General features: G+C 34.7%; 3 protein-coding genes across 4 annotated transcripts; 1 reads left to right on the top strand and 2 right to left on the bottom strand.

Moving 5' to 3' along the window:
- Window positions 1–4,218: 4,218 nt before the first annotated feature.
- On the bottom strand, window positions 4,219–7,903 carry LOC145090632 (uncharacterized). Of its 2 annotated transcripts, none has more exons than XM_079028769.1 (4): window positions 7,716–7,903; window positions 7,545–7,634; window positions 4,971–5,690; window positions 4,219–4,902 (listed from the first exon to the last, which is right to left on the bottom strand). In XM_079028769.1, exons 3-4 carry the CDS (start codon window positions 5,683–5,685, stop codon window positions 4,436–4,438), a joined length of 1,182 nt encoding a protein of 393 aa, XP_078884895.1. In that variant the 5' UTR covers window positions 5,686–5,690; window positions 7,545–7,634; window positions 7,716–7,903; the 3' UTR covers window positions 4,219–4,435. The 2 variants fall into 2 exon arrangements, with proteins under 2 accessions (XP_078884895.1, XP_078884896.1); XM_079028770.1 differs by lacking the exons at window positions 4,219–4,902; window positions 4,971–5,690 and adding exons at window positions 5,950–6,522; window positions 6,599–6,918.
- Window positions 7,904–15,199: 7,296 nt separating this feature from the next.
- LOC145089845 (uncharacterized) lies at window positions 15,200–15,703 on the top strand. The gene has a single exon (XM_079028236.1). It carries the CDS (start codon window positions 15,200–15,202, stop codon window positions 15,701–15,703), a length of 504 nt encoding a protein of 167 aa, XP_078884362.1.
- A 1,162-nt stretch (window positions 15,704–16,865) lies between these two features.
- LOC145087671 (Pentatricopeptide repeat (PPR) superfamily protein) lies at window positions 16,866–20,707 on the bottom strand. The gene has a single exon (XM_079025686.1). It carries the CDS (start codon window positions 20,553–20,555, stop codon window positions 17,022–17,024), a length of 3,534 nt encoding a protein of 1,177 aa, XP_078881812.1. The 5' UTR covers window positions 20,556–20,707; the 3' UTR covers window positions 16,866–17,021.
- Between the last annotated feature and the right edge of the window lie 1,634 nt (window positions 20,708–22,341).

The raw sequence follows: 22,341 nt of genomic DNA on the forward strand, positions 1-22,341 counted from the left end.
GATAAGAAAACTCCGTTAGAAATTCATAACTTCTTCATATAACGTCCGTTTTCGTCTGTCTTTCCTCTGTTGCACTACTATCGACGAGATCTTCGATTCTCGTTTAGATTGTTTCGGCCAAATATCACTCGATCTCAATTTCGATATTTGAGGTTCATACCGCTAAGTCGAAACTTAGAAAAAACATAACTTCCTCATATGAAGTTAGATTTAGACGTTATTTATATAGACGCTCTCGGTTTAACGTATTCTACGACTTTCGTTTAAATCACTAAGGCTAAATATTGCTCTATCGTAAATTCACTATTTACGTCGTGCAGTGTCCTGCTGGTTCTGTCGCGAAACTTTGACAGATCATAACTTCTTCGTTATAACTCGAATTTCGGTATTCTTTATATTTTCGGAAACCTTGTCATGACCACTACGTCGTCATATATCGATATCGGTTTTATCTAACATTTTATTTTTACGCTTATTTTTATTCTTAATTCATTTAAGCCATACAATTAAGCATAAAACACATAATACTCAACTAATACATTCTTATTATTTCAAAATGAGTTACAAAGGTTAACCTAGACTATTACATCAACATTAATGCCTAGCCTAGAAACACGGACGTTACACGCACTGAGCAAGTGATTTTTTAGAGCTCCAAGAGAGTTGGATTGTCCACTTGATGTAGAGATAGCGGATGATAGGACTGTTCGGGTTGCGAGGGTTCACCGGGGATGTACACTGTAGTTGTTTGATGAGCAGTTTTCCGCTGATTTAGTCCCTATTCCTTGTGAGGGAATAAGGTTATCGTGGTTATGGACTGGTTGAGCCTCAATGGGGTGTTGATTGACTATGAGTAGTAGCTAGTATGAGTTAGGACCCCAAGTGGGGGACGATTGGTGATTCAGGGTGAGAGGCCGCAACATAGGTTGACTTTGTGTTTAGCAACGAGAGTTAGACGCTAAGTTTAGCAGGGTTATGCAGGTTATGTCGCCTATGTTATGGATACTCGGGATAAGGGTAATTCGACCGTGCATGACGTATCGATCGTACGGGAGTACCCAGACGTGTTCCCAGAGGAACCTCCGGAGAGACAGGTAGAGTGCAGGATTGACCTAGTTCCTGGTACGGCTCTGATAGCCAAGGCACCATATCGGTTAGCTCCTCCCAAGATGCACGAGTTGTCTACAAGCTGCAGGAGCTATTAGACAAAGGACTTATCAGGCCAGGCAGTTCGCCATGGGGAGCCCCGATCCTGTTTGTGAAGAAGAAGGATGGGTTGCATTGGATGTGTATAGATTACGGGGAGCTGAATAAGGTAATGGTGAAGAACTGTTATCCCCTCCCGAGGATTGGAAATTGATTTGACCAGCTTCAGGGTGCATCTTGGTTCTCCAAGATTAATCTGCGATCGGGTTATCACCAGATGCGAGTCAAGGACGACGATGTACAGAAGACTGACTTTCAGACTCGTTATGGTCATTATGAGTTCATGGTGATGCCGTTTGGACTCACCAATGCTCCTGTCGTGTTCATGGATCTCATGAACCACATGTGCAGACTAATGTTGGATCGGTCTGTGATAGTCTTCATCGATGATATTTTGGTTTACTTCAAGACCCAAGAGCAGCACGAGGAGCGTCTGAGGAAGGTGCTGGAGACACTGAGGAGGGAGAGACTTTTCGCAAAGTTCTCCAAATATGAGTTTTGGTTGCACGAGGTGCAGTTTCTGGGGTACCTTGTCAACCATAAGGGTATTCTGGTCGATTCGGCCAATGTAGAGGCTGTGATGCAGTGAGAGGTTTCGAGGTCTCTTTTTCTTGGTCTGATGGGTTGTTATCGGAGATTTATCCAGGATTTCTCCAATATTGTTGTTCCATTGGCCCGACTGACCAAGAAGTTCGTGACATTCTGTTGGGGGCCTGAGCAGCAGACAACTTTCGAGACTCTCAGACAGCGGTTGTGCGAGGCACCGATTCTGATCTTGCCGGAGGTTCGTGGTTTACTGTGATGCTTCGATCACAGGAATGGGTGCAGTACTGATGCAACGGAGTCGCGTGATTGCGTACGACGGTACGTGTCGAGACAGTTGAAGCCTCATGAGGCGAACTATCTGACGCATGATCTGGAGCTGGGGGTTGTAGTTTTCGCCCTCAATATTTGGCAACACTACCTCTATCGGGCTCGTTTTACCATTTACAAGGACCACAAGAGTTTGAAGTACGTGATGGATGAACATGAGGCATCTTCGTTGGTTGGACGTGGTAAAGGAATACGACTGTAAAATCATTTATCACCCGGGGAAGGCCAATGTGGTGGCCGATGTTATTAGCCGCAAGGCGGTTGCGGCTCCGAATTTTTGTTTACTCCAATGTGTTTGACGGAAATTAGGGATTTGTCAGGTTTAGAGGGATTAATTGATCAATAAAAGTCATAAAAGTAAAAAAAAAAAAAAATCAAAAAATTAAAATTTTGTTTACTCCAAAATTTTCAAATTTTCAAATATTATACCAAAAATCTTTATATTTTCAAATTACAAATTCTCTTATTTTCTAATTTTGAAGTACTTATTTTTCTTAAAATATATTAATCTTGGATTAATTTTAATATATTATTAATAATCTATAGTCCCCGATTAATCACCGTCAAGACCAATAAATCCCTTAACACCAATCGACCGTCGAGTTACTGTCGAATGAGTTTTATAGCCCTATTTTATATATCAAGATACAAAATGACATCATATATATATATATATATATATATATATATATATATATATATATATATATATATATATATATATATATATATATATATATATATAATGTCATTTTGTATCTTGATATATAAAATAGGGCTATTAAACCTAATTTAATGGGATGGTCGATCTCATTTTACAACATGGATACGTGTTGCCTTTTAGCTGGGTATGGATATCATTAGATACATGATGGGTACTCTCCATGTTTGAGTTGTTCTTTGGCATTAATATCTACAAATAAAAATTCTTCTATTATTTAATATGAAAACCTCATATAAATGGTAAATTTGTGACGATACTTTTTTTCATTTCATTTTTCAGTGAGGGAAATTAGAAGAAACAGTGTGAAATTTATCACATCTTTTTCATATATAAATTACTAGGTGTGAAACCCGTGTATTACACGGGTTGATTTAAAAAAAAAATTAACATTAAAGTGTAAACGAAAAATATTTTTTAATGTATAACTTTAAATTAAGGAAAATACATATTTATTGCAATTTAATATATCATATATCATATTTAATAGTTTACATATATAAGTATATGACTTTAATTTTAAAAATTGAAATAAACAAAAATTGACAAGTGGATAATATTTATTTCAAAAATACCACAAAATGACAAGTGTCAAAATTAATAAGAGATTGACATGTGGCAAAAAACCTTCATTTATTAAGGAGGATGAGTTTTGTGAAAACACTAAAGGCCATCATAGATTTCTTTCATCTTCGAAAAAATAACCCCCCAAAAATTAGGAACCGTGTTTTTTGTTTTTCAAAAAAAATGTTAAAATATTGACAAACATCACTTAATTTAATGTTTAGCGACTTATCTTAGTGGGCTCGTCAAGAGCTTTCGCCAAGGCATTCTTAGCACCCGCTACACCATCCATTGTCATATGCTAAGGGTAGGGGCGGACACAGGAATACACAGTAGGTGTTGCCGATGTAGAGAAATAAGGTAAAAAAATCGAAAAATCAAAATTTTTTCCACTGCAAACAGAAAAAATAGGTGTTGCCGGTGCCACATCAGGACACCTATTAGGTCCGCCCTTGGCTAAGGAGGTGTTAAAGAATTCATTACCTGCATAGCAAGAGATGAGAGGAGAGAGAAAATGAAATGGTAAGTTTTGATTGGGTGGTTTTTGTTTTTTTTTTTAAATTAAAATAAAATCTATTAAACTAACACACCATCATTTTTTATTTTTTTTACAACTTTGATGCTATCATTTATTGTAGCCTATATGGCATGAAAAAATCTGAGATGCCAACATACTAAATATGTCACCACTCCCATCAGTCTTAGAAATTTCTAGATAGACATCGGACATTAAGAACGTTGAAAACTCAGTTTTAAAAGAGTAAGGGGTCGTTTGATAGTTGCTGACTGGGTTAGAGCTGACTGGGTTAGAAGCTGACTGGGTTAGAAATGCTGACTGAGTCCATATCTGACTGAGTTTATGTTGTTTGATTATTTATCTGAATGGTTGTGCTGAATGAAAAAATGACCATATTACCCTTATGTTGTCTCTTGTGCTGGATAAAAAAATTATAAAACCACAAATTATCATATAAAATCCAAATTAAACATACATCAATTAAAATCCAAATACAAAGTGTAATACAAAATCCAAATACAAATTGTCATACATAATAAAAAAAAGTACACCATTTAACGTGAACCATTTGAAAATAACTGATTAGCAATCTGGTCACGCAAATTAGTCATATAGTTAACGGCTTCTGAACCCCATTCTATGCCTTCTATGTTTTGACCCTCATTTCCTCCACCACCCACATTATGACTAACCATAGTGTTTTGTTCAAAGTTCGTAAATAATTCATCTTCAATATCGTATTTCCTTATAAAATTATGGACCGCAACACAAGAAATGACTATGTCTCTTTGCACTGGAAAAGGATAAGGAGCCATTTGTTTTAAAATTGGAAATCTCGCCTTCAACACACCATAAGCACGTTCAATGTAATTTCTAAGTTGTGCATGAGCATGATTGAACATTTCTTCCTTAGTCAAAGCTCTGTTTCTTCGAAAATCGGCTAACCAATACCTAGTATTGCGGTAGGGAGCCATAAATCCACGGGTGTTGGTGTATGCGGCATCACAAAGGTAATATTTATCTGTAGATGCATGACAAATTTATCATATAAATAATATAGATAATAAAACGTATAGTAAAGTTACAAACCTGGTGGAGGGAATGGAAATCCGGAAGTTGGGTTAAATGCAACTTCTTTCAAAACTTTAGAATCATGTGCTATGCCCTCCCATCCAGCCCATACAAAGGTGAATATCATATCAAAATTACAAATTCCAATTACATTTTGATAACATTCACCTTTTCCTCTTCCCCTATAACGAGTTTGTTGATCAACAGGCACAACTGCATGTACAAGTGTTCCATCTAGTGCACCTATTGCTCCGGGAAATATTTGCATTAGCCGTCTATGTCGTTCTGAGGTATTTGTTGTTGAATTAGACGAGGTTGGTACTATAATTTCTCGTGCAAAACACATCATTGCACGTAAGACCTCATGAAAACATTGATGAATCGTTTGTGTGGAGTGATGAAATCTTTCTTTAACGGCTCGAAAACGTTCATTATGTCCTATAACATGTAAAAACATAGCCATCTTCTCTTCAACGCTTATCGTCCTACTAGATTGCAACCAATTTCTTTGTGTAAAGTGATTGCATAATAGTACAAATGCATCTTGTGAAAGACGTATCATATCGTAACATTGTATAGGACATCCGTGTATCAAATCTTGCGTATACACATATCCCTTGGCTACCTGTTCGCTAGCTCTTATTCTTTTAATTATTCGTTGCCTTTGTCGGACCAACATCAACCAATACCACGAGAATATAAGAAAATATAAAAAGTCACCTTCTTTATCCATGTGTCCTGTTAGATGTCAAATACAAATTACATTTTAATCAATAACATAACAATCAATAACATACCAATCCATAACATAACAATCAATAACATAACAATCCATAACATAACAAATCGTAACATGTAAATACGAAAAACATAACATTCCATAACATATAAATTCATATAACATAACCGCACCTAAGAAAAACAATCCATAACATAACTAAACCATAACATACTAAAGTCAAACAATGAACCATAACATACTAAAGTCAAACGTAACATGTAAATACTAAAGTCAACCAATTAATCCAAATTTTTTTCCCGCATTTGTTACCCACGACTCACAAGTTGACAAGTTAAGGCGCAACCAAATTTTCCTATTACCAGCACTTTCAGCAAATAACATAAGAGCAGTGGTGTATTTCGGATCATATTCTCCCCACTCCAAGCATGTCAACTTCGCCATACAAGCATCCATCTCCTTGTCAAGATTATTTGCTTCGGTGAATGCTTGTGCAGCCTTGATAATCTCTTTTCCAACTTCTTTCAACTCATCATCAAGTGTGGTTTCTTTAGGACCATTTCGTTTGCCTCCCTTGTTTTTTGTCCGCCCAGATGATTCCTCACTAGTAGGTTGAGGTATTGTTGAGCTTGGGGTATCTGCATGAGGTGCTGGCTCATCCATCTCTGTATCCTCAAAATCATGTGTACTGAAGGTTTCATTGGGATGAGGTAATGTCGAAGATGGCCCCCAACTGTGAACACCGGTCGAGGTTGCCCCATCAAATAGTTGGGTACAAAGTTCAGGGCAAGGGAGGGGTGCATTTCTCAGCTTATCTACATACTTGTTCAACTGTTTGACAAATTTAATAAATATTATTAAAGTAGTAAATAAAATAATCTACTTTAGAAAATATGTATATATGTACCTTCGCTTCCGCTTCCCATTCTTCATTAGTCATGTTAAAAGAATTCGTAACGGGATTATAAATATTTCCTGTTTTGTTTTTAAGTTTTAACCACACTGCATACTTTGCTTTTAAATAGTCGTATCGGTTTTTCATTTGTTTTTTGTCGACAATAAAATTATGATCTGTTTTCAATTTCTCCGCGACCACAGCCCATGAGCTTGCTTTTAGTCCGCTACCCTCCCGGCCATTGCTTGTTAATTCTTGTATACATGCTTCCAAAAAAGTTTTGTCCACCAATTCCGACTTCCAACTAACCCTAATTCTTTTATCTGTCATGTCTATTGTAAAAAGAAAAAAAAATCTAATCATCCAACATATATTTTTTTGTTTAAGATAAAACATATATTTTTTTGTTTAACCTAAAGATAATATAACTTGAAGACAATACTTTGGAGATATCATATACATACAGTACATAACTTGAAGACAAGATCTCATATATCAGTTTGGTAATACACATATACCTAAAGATAATACAACTTGAAGACATTACTTGGGAGATATCATATACACACAATACATAACTTGAAGACAAGATCTCAAATTCTAATCATTGTCTTGACCATTTTGATCTTACACACATATGCATATAAACATATCATATATACATACATTACACAATTCATTCAATTTAACAATTATATAAGGGCTTGAAGACAAGATCTCAAATTCTAATCATTGTCTTGACCATTTTGATCTTACACACATATGCACATAAACATATCATATATACATACATTACACAATTCATTCAATTTAACCCTTTGTTCTAATTGAATCCAAGAATAATGAAAGAAGTAATTTCAAATCCTAATTTCAGAATGAAATTATCAATTTGACAGCAAACATTGAAGGGTTTGTGATTTCAGAAAAAAAACAAAAAAAAGAAGACGAAGAAATGTACCTGCAGTCGGGCAGTTGTGGCTTCGTCGGGGCTATGGCTTCGTCGCCGGAGCTGAGTCCTAGCCGGCGCAGGAGGTGAAGTGGCCGGAAACTGCAACTTTCAATTCTTGTAAACATTGAAGGGTTTTGGGATTTCAGAAAAAAAAACAAAAAAAAAAAAGAAAAGACGTACCTGCAGTCGAGCAGTGCCTTCGTCGGGGCTGTGGCTTCGTCGCCGGTGCTGAGTCCTAGTCGGCGCAGGAGGTGAAGTGGCCGGAAGCTGCAGCTTTCAATTCTTGTGTCGCGCTGAATATCGAAGGAAGAAGAATGAATGAGCGGCGATTTCAGCGGCGATTTGTGTTAGGGTAATCGGTCAGCATCTTTTTTTTTTTGGACCGAGTCAGCCCTTTGGTCAGGGAGTGCTTACCGAGTCAGCCACAATGGAGGCCCATCAAACAGTCTGACTACTGACCGGGTCAGCAGTCAGCTCTGACCAGACTGGGTAAGTGCAAATCAAACGACCCCTAAATATGTTCGATTTTGTTTTCAGGGTTAGATTTTTTTGAATAAATGATTCCTAGTTTAAAAGTTACTTTTGCAATATCGATGTGAACCAGATTTTTCTACTTTTTTTCTATAAACTTCTTGTGCCAAAAGCTCAAACCAATAATCAGGAAAGAAATTATAAGAAGAAACTAACCACAATGTCCTGAAAACCAAATTTCTTATTAATGCAATTTATTCCTAAATATAGAAAGAATAGACACCTCTAATTTTCGTGGTCAAAATTTAGTTTTCTCATTTTTACTGTTTTGGTCCCTAGACTAATCCTTTGTTTACAAATTAGACCTTAAACTTATAGTTTTAAGCCATTTTGTTTTACCTATATAATCTCCACCACCGTTGCTTACAAATTATATTCAATTGTTGGAAGTTTGAAAGTCAAACCTTCTTTTTGTTTTAAATGGAACTTTTCTAACAAGGGTTATCAAGGCAATTTTTGCCTACCGACTAATCATTCACTGCAAACATGAGGTAATGATTTATGTCATGGAGTCACTACAAACGAACTTCCATAATCATAAGGGTTAAGTAGTGTCACGATTTGAATATAGGTTAATATCATATCTTCCATATGTCTTATCAAGTCACTACAACCAAATGGTTGAAAGTCAAACCTTCTTATTGAACTGAAAAATAAAAACTATGAATAGATTACTCGTATCCAATAAAACCTTTCGAGTCACCAAACCAAACATCTAAAGATTTACCAAACTTTTCTTTTGGGGATTGATTATTCTATTTAAAATATCGATTTGTACATCCACATAAAATACATCATCTTAGCTATTGTACAAATCAATAAAACATATATTTTATATGGATAAATCAAAATCTTAAATGTAAAACCATCTTTCTTTATATCTACCAAAAGGTCCAAAACTCTCTTCGCCCACTCCAAACTAGATACAAAGTTACAAACCTTATATACACATGCTTTAGCTAATGCTAAAACAATGTTCATTGAACTTCTCTTTTACTAAGTTGGTTTTCTTCATCTTTTGTCCTATTTTTAAATTTTTTTGCAGTTGCATTTATTAAAATTATTTTGTTAACTATGTGTAAAGTGTCGTAATCCAAACCAACTTTGGTCATTTTGGGTAGGCTTATATAAAAATGGTGTGATTGTATAATTTATATGTTCAAGTTCGGTCATGAGGAATTAAATTTTTTCAAAGGCCTAGATTGAGCTAAAAAAAAGATCTTAAATATAGTTATTAAAAAAGATATTTATCAATCTAGTATAATTTTTAAAATATTTATCAAATTAGTATTTGTCTAGTTTTCTTGTATTTTTCAAATTTTCTTATTGTTTTTATTTTATTTTAAATATCAAGTTTTTTATTTTAGTTTTTTATTGTTTTCTTTTTATTTTTTTAAATATCAGTCTTTTTAATTTCAGCTTTTTTTTTTCTTATTTTAATATATGTTTAACATAATATAGAAAAAAAATACATAACTTCAAGCATGATCGGCAATTACAAATAAGATGCTTTAATGAATTACATTATTATAATTGATTATTAACATCTATCATAAAAAAATACCATAAAAATTAGAATTTTCTCATTCAGCTAGAAATCTTTGTAATAGTTATACAATGTTTCATTTTTAATTGACATAAAACATCTATGTTAAACGTATATTAAAATCAATAAAATGACCTTATTAAAAGTGAAATTAACATTATGATGATAAAGTGAATTAGAGATGACGATAATTCATTATAACAAATAAAATTAAATCGTTCAATTTTATCGTTTTAGTGATGAAACATTATATCACTATTATAAGAAAAATTAGCGGAATGAGAAAACTCTACTTTTCATTGGACTTTTTATACGACAATGACAATATATAATTAGTGTTGTAAACAAACTGAACGTTCGGCAACTTATTCGTTAACCGTTCGGCGGGAAGTTTGTTTATGTTTGTTTATTTAATAAATGAATGAACATGAACACAAATTCATGTTCGTTTAGTTAATCGAACGAACATGAACAATGGTTTCGTTCTTTCAACTATTTCCGTGAAATTCGTTTATGTTGTTCGATTACATTCGTTTATGTTTGTTCATATAAGTTCTTTTTATGTTAATATGTGTTTAATATTGTTTGATTACATTATTATATTATATGATCACATATGTTCAATTATGTTTGTTTATCTTTGTTAATTTATGTTATTTCGTTTAGCATGTTCACGTACATAAACGAACGAATATGAACAATATAATTTGTTAAACGAACTAACATGAACAAGAAAAGTCGTTCGTTTATCTGTTAGTGTTCATTCATTTTCTTTGACTAACTTAAACGAACGAACATGAACAAGCCCTCGTTCGTATGTGTTCGGTTCGCTTACAGCCTTAATTATAATAGTGTAATTCATTAAAGCATCTTATTTTTAATTGACGATAATACATGAAATTATGTGTTTTTTGTTTTTTATACAATGTTAAAATATACAAAGAAAAGAAAAAAACAAAATAAAGAAAACAAAAACTAATGTTTGAAAAAAATAAAAAAAGACAATAAAAACCTAAAAAAATACAAGAAAAAAAACTGATATTTAAAACAAAATAAAAACATTTAGAAAAACTGAAAAATACAAAAAATTAAAAAAAATAAATAAAAAAATAAGAAGAAGAAGAAAAACACTAGTTCGGTAAATATTTTTGAAACTATATTAGATTGACAAATATTTTAGAAACAATATCAGATTGGTAAAAAAAATCAATAACCCTATTTTAGTAATAATAATAATAATAATAATAATAATAATAATAATAAACTAGGTAAAAATGACATTATAAACGGACAAAATGATTAAGTAGTAATTTATTTTAAAATGTTTAAATTTGGTCAACCAAAGGGCTTCTAGCCCAGCGGTATCCAGTGTTGTCCTCCCTCCTTGAGGTTGAGAGTTCGAGTCCCGTTGTGGACATAAGTGGATTTAAGGAGTAGTTTAGATTTGCCGTTTAAAAAAAAAAAATAAATAAAAAAAAATCTATAAAATGGTAAAGATGAACATATGTGCAAAATGAGAAAAGGGTTGTAACATTAGGACAGAATAAAATTTAATGACTCAATTGCTCTTAAAAATGGAGTGACCAAACCAAACATTCAAAAACTTATTTAATAACTGTCACCTTTTCCGAAATGATATAACCAACTCTATTCATGAGTTAAGCATTTCAAATGATTAGTATTTTCTGAATATATGATATAAAACTTTTTAAGTTAAACCATATATTTAGATATGACAAATAGTATGGGGTTTATTGGTTTACGATATAAATTTTACATCCAATAATTTTGCGTAGAACTCATTTAATTATATCTCAATCCAGTTATTTGAGGTCAATGGAACCATATCGATTCTATTGAATATTAGATTTAGTTAGTTATATCCATTGAATATTCACTATGCTATCTAATATATTGGATTGGATCCATCCAAATTCTATTCGAGTTGTATTTGACAAACCAATTTATAAGCTAAGCTATTTTAAGTTAAATTATCAATAAGCTATTTTATAAACTACAATCAATTATTTTTATGGTTTTTTTAAACGTTAAATTACAATATCCTAACTTATTTTTGCCAAGAAAAAAACCCAACGTAATTATTTTTTTTATTTTCTAAAATTTTCTTTACAGGCATTTAACTTATATAAATGTATATATTAATAAATATATTTACTATATTATTAAATATATTGTCTCTTTCTTGAAAATTAAGAGGTACAATAGGTATTACCTTATGTACAATAATATTAAGCTTATAACCACATCGTATACGTATTACACAGTATTACCTTACCCTAATCTCCTAAACACACAACAGCCGTCATCAAACCAATTCTCATCCGTCTCTGTTTATCTCTTCACCTCCACGACGTTAGGTCCCTGACTCCGGCAACATCACACACAACCAGCGGACCACCACCTGTCTCTACCTTTTTCGTCACTGTTGTCCGCCACTTCTGTATTCTGTCAAGACGAGTAGTCTTAACCCTATCCCGCTGCCACGATCAACCACCTTTCCGTTCGATTCTTAGCAAACCACAGCGATCGGATACAAAATGGGATCTGGAATTTGTGACTAGCATGCAACGATTTGGGGGAAACTCCGGTGTGTTAGTGTGTTCACGCTTATACGATTTGTTTTGTTGTATAACAAATATAAACTTGAATCGATTTATTTACTTCTATGTGCTATTTGACTTGATCGGTAGCTATCAAAATCGGTATCGCCATTTTTCATTGTTTATTCATAGACTTAGTAATGGATTAGGGTATTTTTTTATCTTGTGCTTTAGCTCCAGTCCAAGCTATGAATTTGAATCATGGAAAAATGAAGTATGATTGGTGGGGAAAACATCCGATATGTATAAACTCATAGCCCTTAACTTTAGGCGAGCAACCGCTAATTATATCAATAAAAGTCTACTCATTTCATGGGTATGTCTTTGTTTTTTCGATGTGTTGTGTAAGTTATCTTAATACATTCTAAAAAATTTGTTCATTTTTATATGTGTGTCGAAATTGTTCATATATATAGTGAATTGATCTTTTATCAATCTGATTTATTTTAAGATCCATGAGTTAGAGTTGCTTGTGAAGGTTTGTGTGTGTGTATATAAGTAACATTTGCCTCATTTCTAGACATGTATGTTTATTGTCATATACTCATATTTATATGGGCAATAGTTTCTTTAAGGTCATGGGGAGATTTACTGGTATTCTAGTTTGTTGGATTTTGAGTACAAAATTAACCATGCTTGCTGGTAGGGTTGCTCATCCAGTGTTGAAAGGCCCAAGTGTGGTCAAGGAGTTAATCATTGGATCGGTGCTTGGGTTAGGTTGTGATTTGTTCTTTAATCTTAGATACTTTTTTTTATCTTTCTCATAAATAATTATATTCTATTTTTTTTATGTCATTTGTAGCTTTGAGTATCAACTGAGGGTTACTTTGGGACCTGCTGGATCCTTGATGTTGACATCCCGAATCAGAAATACAAATATTGATGGAAATCCATTTACTTTTACATTTGCATATCACACCTATTTTTCTATTTCTCTGGTGTGTTGGTGTGTTCATGTAAATCGTTGTTAGTAATATTAATTTGTGACACATTTGATGTTTCTAAAGAGGATGAGAAGAGGCCAGTCAATGCTCCTTTAGTTGATTGGAGATTGTTTTGTTGCTGCAGTCAATCACTTGCGCTCATTTGTTCCAACAATTTACAATTGTACAGTGGCAATTCCTAAAAATGAGCCATTGCTAACAATCTTGAGAATGTTCAGAGGAAGATCTTCTACGGTAAACCCATTACACTTTACAAACACCTTAAGTTTCCTCCAACGTTATTCTTAGAGAAACATTTTCTTAAAGAACTTTTTTTGATGAAACCCTAAGAGGGGTGTTTGGTGAACTAATTCATGTCAAGATACCCGTTGACATACGATGTGGATTTGTTCACAGGTTTAGCTATTAACTAAATGAAAGTACGTTGCCATTTTGATGAGAAGCAATTTTGTCTTATGCATAAACCTTATTTGATGAGCTTTTGTAGGGAGTTCTCTTTGGGAAATTTCCAAACTAGGTAATTATAAAATATGTCTGCAAAGGTATTAGACATCATTGAAGGTACGTGAATGTGATGGTCATGAAAGTAAATTGTGAATCTTGAGTTTAAGTATTAATGAAATACATTTATTAATGAAATACATTAGGATCCATTTAAACCTCTTAAACCTCTCCAAGTGTGTGAAGTACCTCTTCAAATATGTTTATAAGGGTCATGACAAACAAGTTATCCATATTGATAAAGACCAAGAAAATATTGTTATTAATGAGATACGAAAGTTTCAAGATGCACGTTATGTATCCCCTCCTGAGGGATTATGGCGAGTTTTCAGCTTTCCTTTTTCACAAATCCACCCTTGTGTGATGGCCTTGCAAATGCATCTCCCGAATCAACAATTGGTTAGGTTCAAAGATGGTGACAGAATGGAAGACATTGTTGATAGGGAGAAAGGAAAATGAAGAGGTTATCGTGAGGTGTAAGAAGATTACTTTATAAATGCATCTCCCGAATCAACAGTGATTACGACCTTCCAAATGCCAGTGCACACATCGATATACAATCAAGAGGTTATCGTGAGGTATAAGAAGATTACTCTATAAATATGGAATATGAAGACTTACATGCGCGAGACTCTCTCAACACCAGAAGTTTGCATATGATGAGATAATGAGGCATGTGGATGAAAATATTTCGGGTGTGTTCTTCATAGATGGTCTCGGTGGAACTAGAAAAACATTTTTGTGCAAATTTTTGTTAGCTAATATTCATGCCAATGGTCTTATTGCACTTGCAACTGCTACGTCAGGTGTTGTGGCTAACAACATGTCACGAGGGAGAACAGCTCATTCACGATTTGGGATTCCCCTCAATCTTGATAATAACTCGATGTGCAAGATCACAAAACAAAGTGGGAAGGCTCAGCTACTTCGCAAGGCAAAGGTAATCATATGGGATGAAGCAGCAATGGCTAAGAGGCAGGCAGTAGAAACAGTTGATCGGACAATGCAAGACATCGCAGATGAGAAGCTCCCTTTCGGTGGAAAGATAATGGTTATGTGAGGTGACTTTAGACAAGTGTTGTCGGTCGTGAGATGTGGCACTCGAGCACAAATTGTGGACTCTAGCTTACGAATATCACCTCTATGGGCTTCAGTTAAAAGGCTTCGAATTAAATATCAACATGAGAGTGGTAATGACCCATGGTTTTTTGATTTTTTATTACGAGTCGGTGATGGAAAGGAGGAAACATTGGACGAGACCTTTATTCATATACTTGATAACATGTTCATTCCATACATTGATAAAACTAATTCAGTAAATGCTCTTGATTGATGCAATATTTCCTTCTTTGCAATCCAACGGCACCGATTCAAAATTTATCATTTCGAGGGCGATATTGTCAACTAAAAATGAAAGTGTTGATGAGATTAATAATAAGTTGATCGAACGATTTTCTGGCGAGCAAAAAAGTTTACTATAGTTTTGATGAAGCGGAAGATGACAAAAATAACTTATATCCGATGGAATATTTGAACTCGCTAAATGTTAGTGGTATACCCCCTCATTATCTTCAGTTAAAAACTGGGTGCCCAATAATACTTTTGCGAAATATCGATTCCTCAAATGGGTTATGTAATGGCACCAGATTGATATGTCGAGCTTTGCAACAAAATGTCATTGATGCAGAGATAATTGTTGGTCAATATGCTGGAAAAAGAGTGTTTTTACCAAGAATTCCTCTATGTTCGTCTGACGATGAGATGTTCCCATTCAAACTAAAGAGAAAGCAGTTTCCAATTCAACTTAGTTTCTCTATGACAATCAATAAAGCTCAAGGACAAACAATTCCAAACATAGGTGTTTATCTACCAGAATCAGTATTCTCACATGGCCAACTTTATGTGGCATTGTCTAGAGAAATACCACGTGACAATACCAATGTATTAGTAAAGCCGGAAAAAACGTTTGATAATGATGAAATCTACACATCAAACGTTGTGTACAAAGAAGTTTTATGTGATTAACAAGGCACAATCAACAACTTATTATTTTCAATTTCTTCAAATATGTCTCTTATATGCCCATTTGATATTTAATGTAGGGCTAGCAGATGAAACAACATGATTGTAGATTGGTGTAGTTTATATATTGTACAAGTTATAAATATACAAAACTACATGATTACGTATTGTTGTAATTTATATATTGTAAATTCAAGAATGAACTATTAGATAAAATTCCAAATGTATACTCAACTTATTGTGTATTGTATGAGTATGTACCTAGCTAGAAACTATCCGTTTAAATGAACTATTCGACACAAAATTGTCTACCAAAATGCCGCAATGAATAGCTCACGTCTAAATGAAACTAATCATCACATTAAAACTATCTTCCAAAAGAAACTATTTGTCGTCTTCATCACATTAAAACTATCTTCCAAAAGAAACTATTTGTTGTATGGCGCTTGACGCTGGTAAACAGCTAGTATGTTATGGCCATTGGTATATTGAATGGTAATTAGATGATAATTAGATTTTAATTAAGTAATAATTGATTTGATTAGTCTTTATTTTTACGGGATCTACCATATAAAGACATATCAATCCAATTTGGATATCGGCTAGATAAACTAATAAATATTTAGAATTAGTGTGTCATAAGATGATCAAACTTCTCATCCACAAATGTAGATGAGTTATAAATTCTCACGTAAACTCTTTATCAACACAAGATCTTAAACGAAATTTCAAAAAGTATTTAGGATTCAAAAAAGGATACGTATGCTGTTAAAAGATAAAGTCTCATTAGAATGTTTCATTAATGAGAACTTTTAAGACTGAATTCATAATATTACTCATATTATGGTACTACTCATAAGTGAACACATAGCCCATTATCATTAATGGTTATTTCGTGGGAAGAGAAGGAAAATCATGGTGTACCTTTGTACTATAATCAAAAACCTTATTACAAAAGTACTATCGTCTTTTTTAACTCTTCATAACACTCGTTAAGTAAATGCACGTCATGTGGATGTAATATCACTTGCTCAATGAAATTTACTCCACCTCCATAACCTTGAATGACATTTATTTTTAAGTAAATATTACGAAAGGTACATTAAAATTTTAAAATATAATAAATTTGAATATTCTATATGTGGGCACTTTATTAAGATACATATAGCTATTAAAAGATTCGATTTTAAGCGCAAATCAATCATAGGTATTGTTTCTTTTTGACTTAACTGGTTATATATCTAGTTGTTTCTGTTTTACTTAACTTTACACACAACACAATTGAAAATAAATATCTTAATTCTAACAAAAATTCTTTAAATCACTTGGATTTTGGATGAAACCCACTATCAAAAAGCAATCTTGACAGAAAATTACGATTGTCGTCTTCTTTATCTTTGCCACTAAACCTGCTCAAAGTGCTTATGAGAGACCAATGAGATTCAAAATCAGGCTTGTACCCAAATTGTTGCATCTTTTGTAAAACCTCCGAAGCTTTGCTGAAATTTCTTTCAAAATGATACCTACTAACCAATAACCCAAACATCACCTTACTTGGAACCTCTCCTACACAAATCACATCATCAATCACCTTTTGTGCTTCTAATGTTCTTCCATGTTTACAAAGCTTTTCAGTCACAACTTCATGTGTTTCAATGCTTGGGATTAGTTTCATGTTCAACATTTCTGTGTGCATGTCAAGAGCTTCTTCTATCATATGGGAAACACATAGATCTTGAATTAAACAATCGTATGTTCTTGAATCAGGGATGTTTCCTTTCTTCAACATAGTGTCAAGAAGATCAAGGGCTTTGTCCTTTCTTCCATGGCGACACATGTTCTTGATTAGATTATCATAGTTTATGTTGTTTGGAACAAGATCTTTAACAATCAATCTGTCCAGAAAGTTTACAGCTTCTTGGAGGTTCTTCATCTTCAAGAGAGACTCCACCACTTCATTTTGAACATATGAACAATGAATATAGTCTCTAGCTTCCATTTCTTGACTCAGTTTCAAGATATTCTTCAACTTTCCATTGATAGAAAGCAAACTGATTACTCCTCGTAGACATCGATTACTCGGTTTTAGCTCTTTAGTCATCATTTCTGACAGATAATAAAGAGCACGTGATATGTTCTTACACTTGGAGAATCCATAAACAAGAAAGTTGTAAGTGACACCATCGAATTCCAGTCCCTTTTCTTGAATTTCATCTAAAAGTATATCAACACACTCACTGTTTCCAGAGGCAAAAAGATGGAAAATCAGGATATTATACACCGTTATATGTGAAGAACTTTGTTTAACCATAACATCTTTCATCCATAACTGGAATCGGAATCGGAATTGACCCTCATTGCACATTAGAGACACTAACTTGCTGTAACTTGAGATGTAGATGGTTATGTTCTGTTTTAGGATCCAACAAACAACCTCCTTGACTTTCCTCAAGTCTTTAGCTACACAATACCCATGAAGCATAACATTATAAAAGTCAACATCAAGATCTAGGGTGGTATTCTTGGTCAACATTGTATTGCACATAACAAAAGCTTCTGAAAAACGCTTCTCTTTGCAAAGCCCTTGAAGAAGATGAGTATAAGCTACCTGATCCATATCATAACCCCTCGATAGAAGCTCCTCAAACAAAGTATATGCAGCTTTAGTGAACCCAATTCCACAAAGTTTTTCAAGAAAAGTGTAAAAGAGTTCTTGTACTTCATGTGGGTAATCGAGCATTGCATGCTCGAAAAGAGATAAAGCTTCCACCAGCATATTGTTCTTGCATAGTGAGCAAATGAGGGTTTTATAATCATTCAAGAAAGGTAACCAGTTCTTGGAATGGACTAGTTTCAAGATATCATGAAGGTCATTTGAGTTCCCTTTCTTGCATAAACCTTTTACTAGAGCAGAATACGTCTTCTTTTCGATTTGCAGGTTTCTCTTGAGCATTTCATCAAACAGATTCCTTGCGTTATGTACAAAACCCCTTTTAATACACGCTTGAACAAGCAAATTGAGTGTTTCTCCATCAAGCTCGTGTAAATTCGGTATATTTTTCAAGAAAGTGGTAATTGTTTTAAAACTTGAATTAGACGCATTGGACTTCTTCAAAAGTGTCAAGAAAGCAGCAGATGAAAGTTCTTGACCCCAGTGAACCAATTCATCTATGGTATTAAGATGATTATAATCAGGAATCATTGAATCATCAAGAACCCTTGTCATAACCTGGTCAAGGTTGACCACATCACCTTCTAAATAGAGTCCATTTCCCATGTTATCATAAAACTCGGTTTTTGAAAACGCCACATCATTGTCCCTCCTCACTCTTACATCCATTGGGTTAATACCCAACAATATAAACGCTTTTGATATAGGATCCTGTAAAGGAGAGAGTTCAATCAAGCCATTATGCACCATCTTTTCAATCATCATCTTTACCTCATCAAATTTTCTAGCTTTACAATATCCACCTAAGAGAACTTTAAAAGTTGACATATCAGGTGTTATACCCTCATCATCCATTTCAAGAACAATGTCCTTTGCATGATTCCACAAACCTTTCTTGAAAACCCCACTAATGATTGCATTATAGGAATATATATGGGGTTTTAGGCCTCTAGACAAAACATTCGAGAGATAAATGAAGGCATCTTTCAAGCTTGATTCTTGGCAACTCCAACCAATCAAGATCCCAAAGGTTATAGCATCAGGGATGAAGCCCAAGTGCTCTAATTCTTTGAGATATATAAAGGCTTCTTGAACTCCATAATTTTGACACATTGAATGTAAGATCTTGTTGCCTACCATGACATCAGGAACACAATCCATCTCAGTGAAAAGACTAAACAAATCATAGTAATCCTTTTTCTTACAGTATCCACTGGCAATTGCATCAAGAAGTACAGAGGTTGGTTTGATTCCATAAACAAAGGCATTCTTGATTAAATTTCTTGATTCTTGAACTTTTCCATCTCTACATAGTGCCTGAATGACATTCTCATAGGTATCTTTTTCTGATATACCCATCTCAAGTAAATCACTACACACTCGAAACAGCAATTGGGTTTGACTTCTATTGACCAGATAATTAAGGAGAGTATGGTAGCATGACAACGATGGTGACAGATTTAGTCTCCTCATTCTATCATACATGTGAGTACTCTTTTCTAATTCATCCATGTTAACATGCCATTCGATTAAAGCACTGAACGTTTCATGATTATCCAATAAAATTCCTTCTTTATCCATGACCAAAAGCAAGGACTCGGCATCCTTGAACAACCCGACCCGCACCAACAACCCCACCATGATCTTGAAAGACTGACCGAGATGCTTAAACCTCCTACTTTGGTTGCTACTAGAACTAGCCCACTTAAAAACCCCAAATAAAGATTCAACCTTTTTGACATCAATTCCCAATTTCCCGATATTAGATTCAAAACCCAACAACACTTCAAGAACATCTTGAGGTTCTAATCCAGACTTTCTCCAAAATTTACGGGTTAATCTAGGGTTCAGATAGGACACACTGAGAAGAAGTTCGCCGAGAGACGAAGCATTAGCAGTTGAGGGCTGAGTTTTTCTAATCAAAAGATCAGAACATTTATCTAGGACCGATTTTGTAAAACCAGAAAGGTAAGCCGCACATGCATCTATTTGGGATTTGTTTGATTTATGTGGGTTTGACAGTGGTTCTGGGTTGAAGGGTGTGGAAGAACAGTGGTGTTTGAAAGAGAAAAGAGCGAAGTGATGACTGACCTTTATGAAGCGGGTGTTTCGTTGGATGCTGACGAGCATTCGATTGCAAAGAAATGTCGAAGTTGCAGGGATAGTTTTTGTTCTTGTTCTCATCTATTGCGGCATTTTTGCGAGTCGCTCATCAGATCTCGGACACGAGGAGAGCTGGGGCCCAATCCATGATTAACCAAGAAAGTTCGATATGGTTGCTTCAAAGTACAAACTTCAAAGTTCAAACCTGTGGTTTGTGAAAAGGCCCATCCAATAACGCCAAGAACAAATGTTATGAGCTTATTTTCAAGACTAAACTGCACAAACGGTATGTCGTGTATTTTGAAAATTGAAAGCTCCAAAATTTTTATTTAGTTGTAAGTTTGATACAATTTGTTTTGAATTTTTCTAAAATGACAATTTTGCCATTTGTATTTACTTCTTTTATTTTTTTAGTATAGAAATTCAAAAAAATAAAAAATGAAAAAGAAAATACTCTCTCTCTCTCTCTCTCTCTCTCTCTCTCTCTCTCTCTCTCTCTCTCTCTCTCTCTCTCTCTCTCTCTCTCTCTCTCACACACACACACACACACTAATGCCCATTTCTTTCTTCATTACTTTTCCTTTACTATAACTCTTTAACTATTTCTTCCCCAAATATTCATCAAAAAATGGTTGAAGAACATCAAATTAGATACATGAAACCCAAAAATTACACAGGTCCAAGCTAAAAATTCATCACAAAACTTGATGATCGAAAGAATAATGATGAAGCATCTGAGTCAAAGCACACCCAGTTGGTAGCACCAGAAGAAGGCGGTGATTACGACTGTCAGACTCCAACTCCGATGATTATAAGATCCAACCATCGCGTTTCTCCTTGCCGCCACCATGACCACACAGCCTCTGAATCTAATCTGATTCCCACACCACCATTTCCGATATGTTTTGAACACCACTTTTATGAAATCCTAGTGTCACCACCCTTCTCATCCGGAACTAGGGTTTTCGTCTTTAAGATCTGATGAGCATCAAGGGTTTTAATCTGGATCCTAAGGAACTCGAAGAACATGGCAACGATCTGCAAGTCGACGAATCGCCACCGGTCATATTGTCCTCCGGCTCCCACGTCCATTCTGAACCCTTACGATGTTGCCACTGAACTTTCACTAACTCAACAACCTTGTTCCTCAAGACTTTCGTCTTCAGGTTGAGAATCACCATCAGTCTCTCGATATAATTCAAACGATCATTCATCTGAATATCCTCCAATGAAACCACCGCGAAATCATCCACTAAACGTTTCCGCAACTGAGAGACATGAAACATGTTATAGATCTGACTAAGCTCCTTGGGCAGATCCAAGCGATAATCAACCCGGTCCACCCGGGCCAAAACCTTGAAAAGACCGATCTACCTAGGGCCTAACTTTCCCATCTTCCTGAATTGAATGACGCCTTTCCAAGGTAACACCTTCAGGAGAACCATATCCACAACCTGGAACTCTAGATTCGATCGATGCTTGTCAGCATAGCTTTTCTGCCGACTTTGAGTTGTCTGGAGTCTACTCCAGACCTGTTGAATCAACTCGATAGTCTTGAGTACCACTTCGGTACTCCCAATGACTTGCTGACCGACCTCACCCCAACATATCGGGGTCCTGCATTTCTTCCTATAGAGCATCTCAAAAGGGGGTCGATCAATGTTGGTGTGATAATTGTTGTTATACAAAAATTCCACTAACGGAAGATACGTATCCCAACTCCTACTGAAATCTAATACACACGCTCGAAGCATATCCTTCAAGGTCTGAATAGTCTGCTCGCTCTGTCCATCAGTCTGTAGGTGGAAGGTCGTGTTGAAATGCAGGCAAGTACCCAACTCGTCGTGGAACCTCTTCCAAAATCTGG

Source organism: Lactuca serriola, chromosome 2, assembly GCF_051521515.1.
Source record: "Lactuca serriola cultivar US96UC23 chromosome 2, Lser_US96UC23_V15, whole genome shotgun sequence".
Classification (NCBI taxonomy): domain Eukaryota; kingdom Viridiplantae; phylum Streptophyta; class Magnoliopsida; order Asterales; family Asteraceae; genus Lactuca; species Lactuca serriola.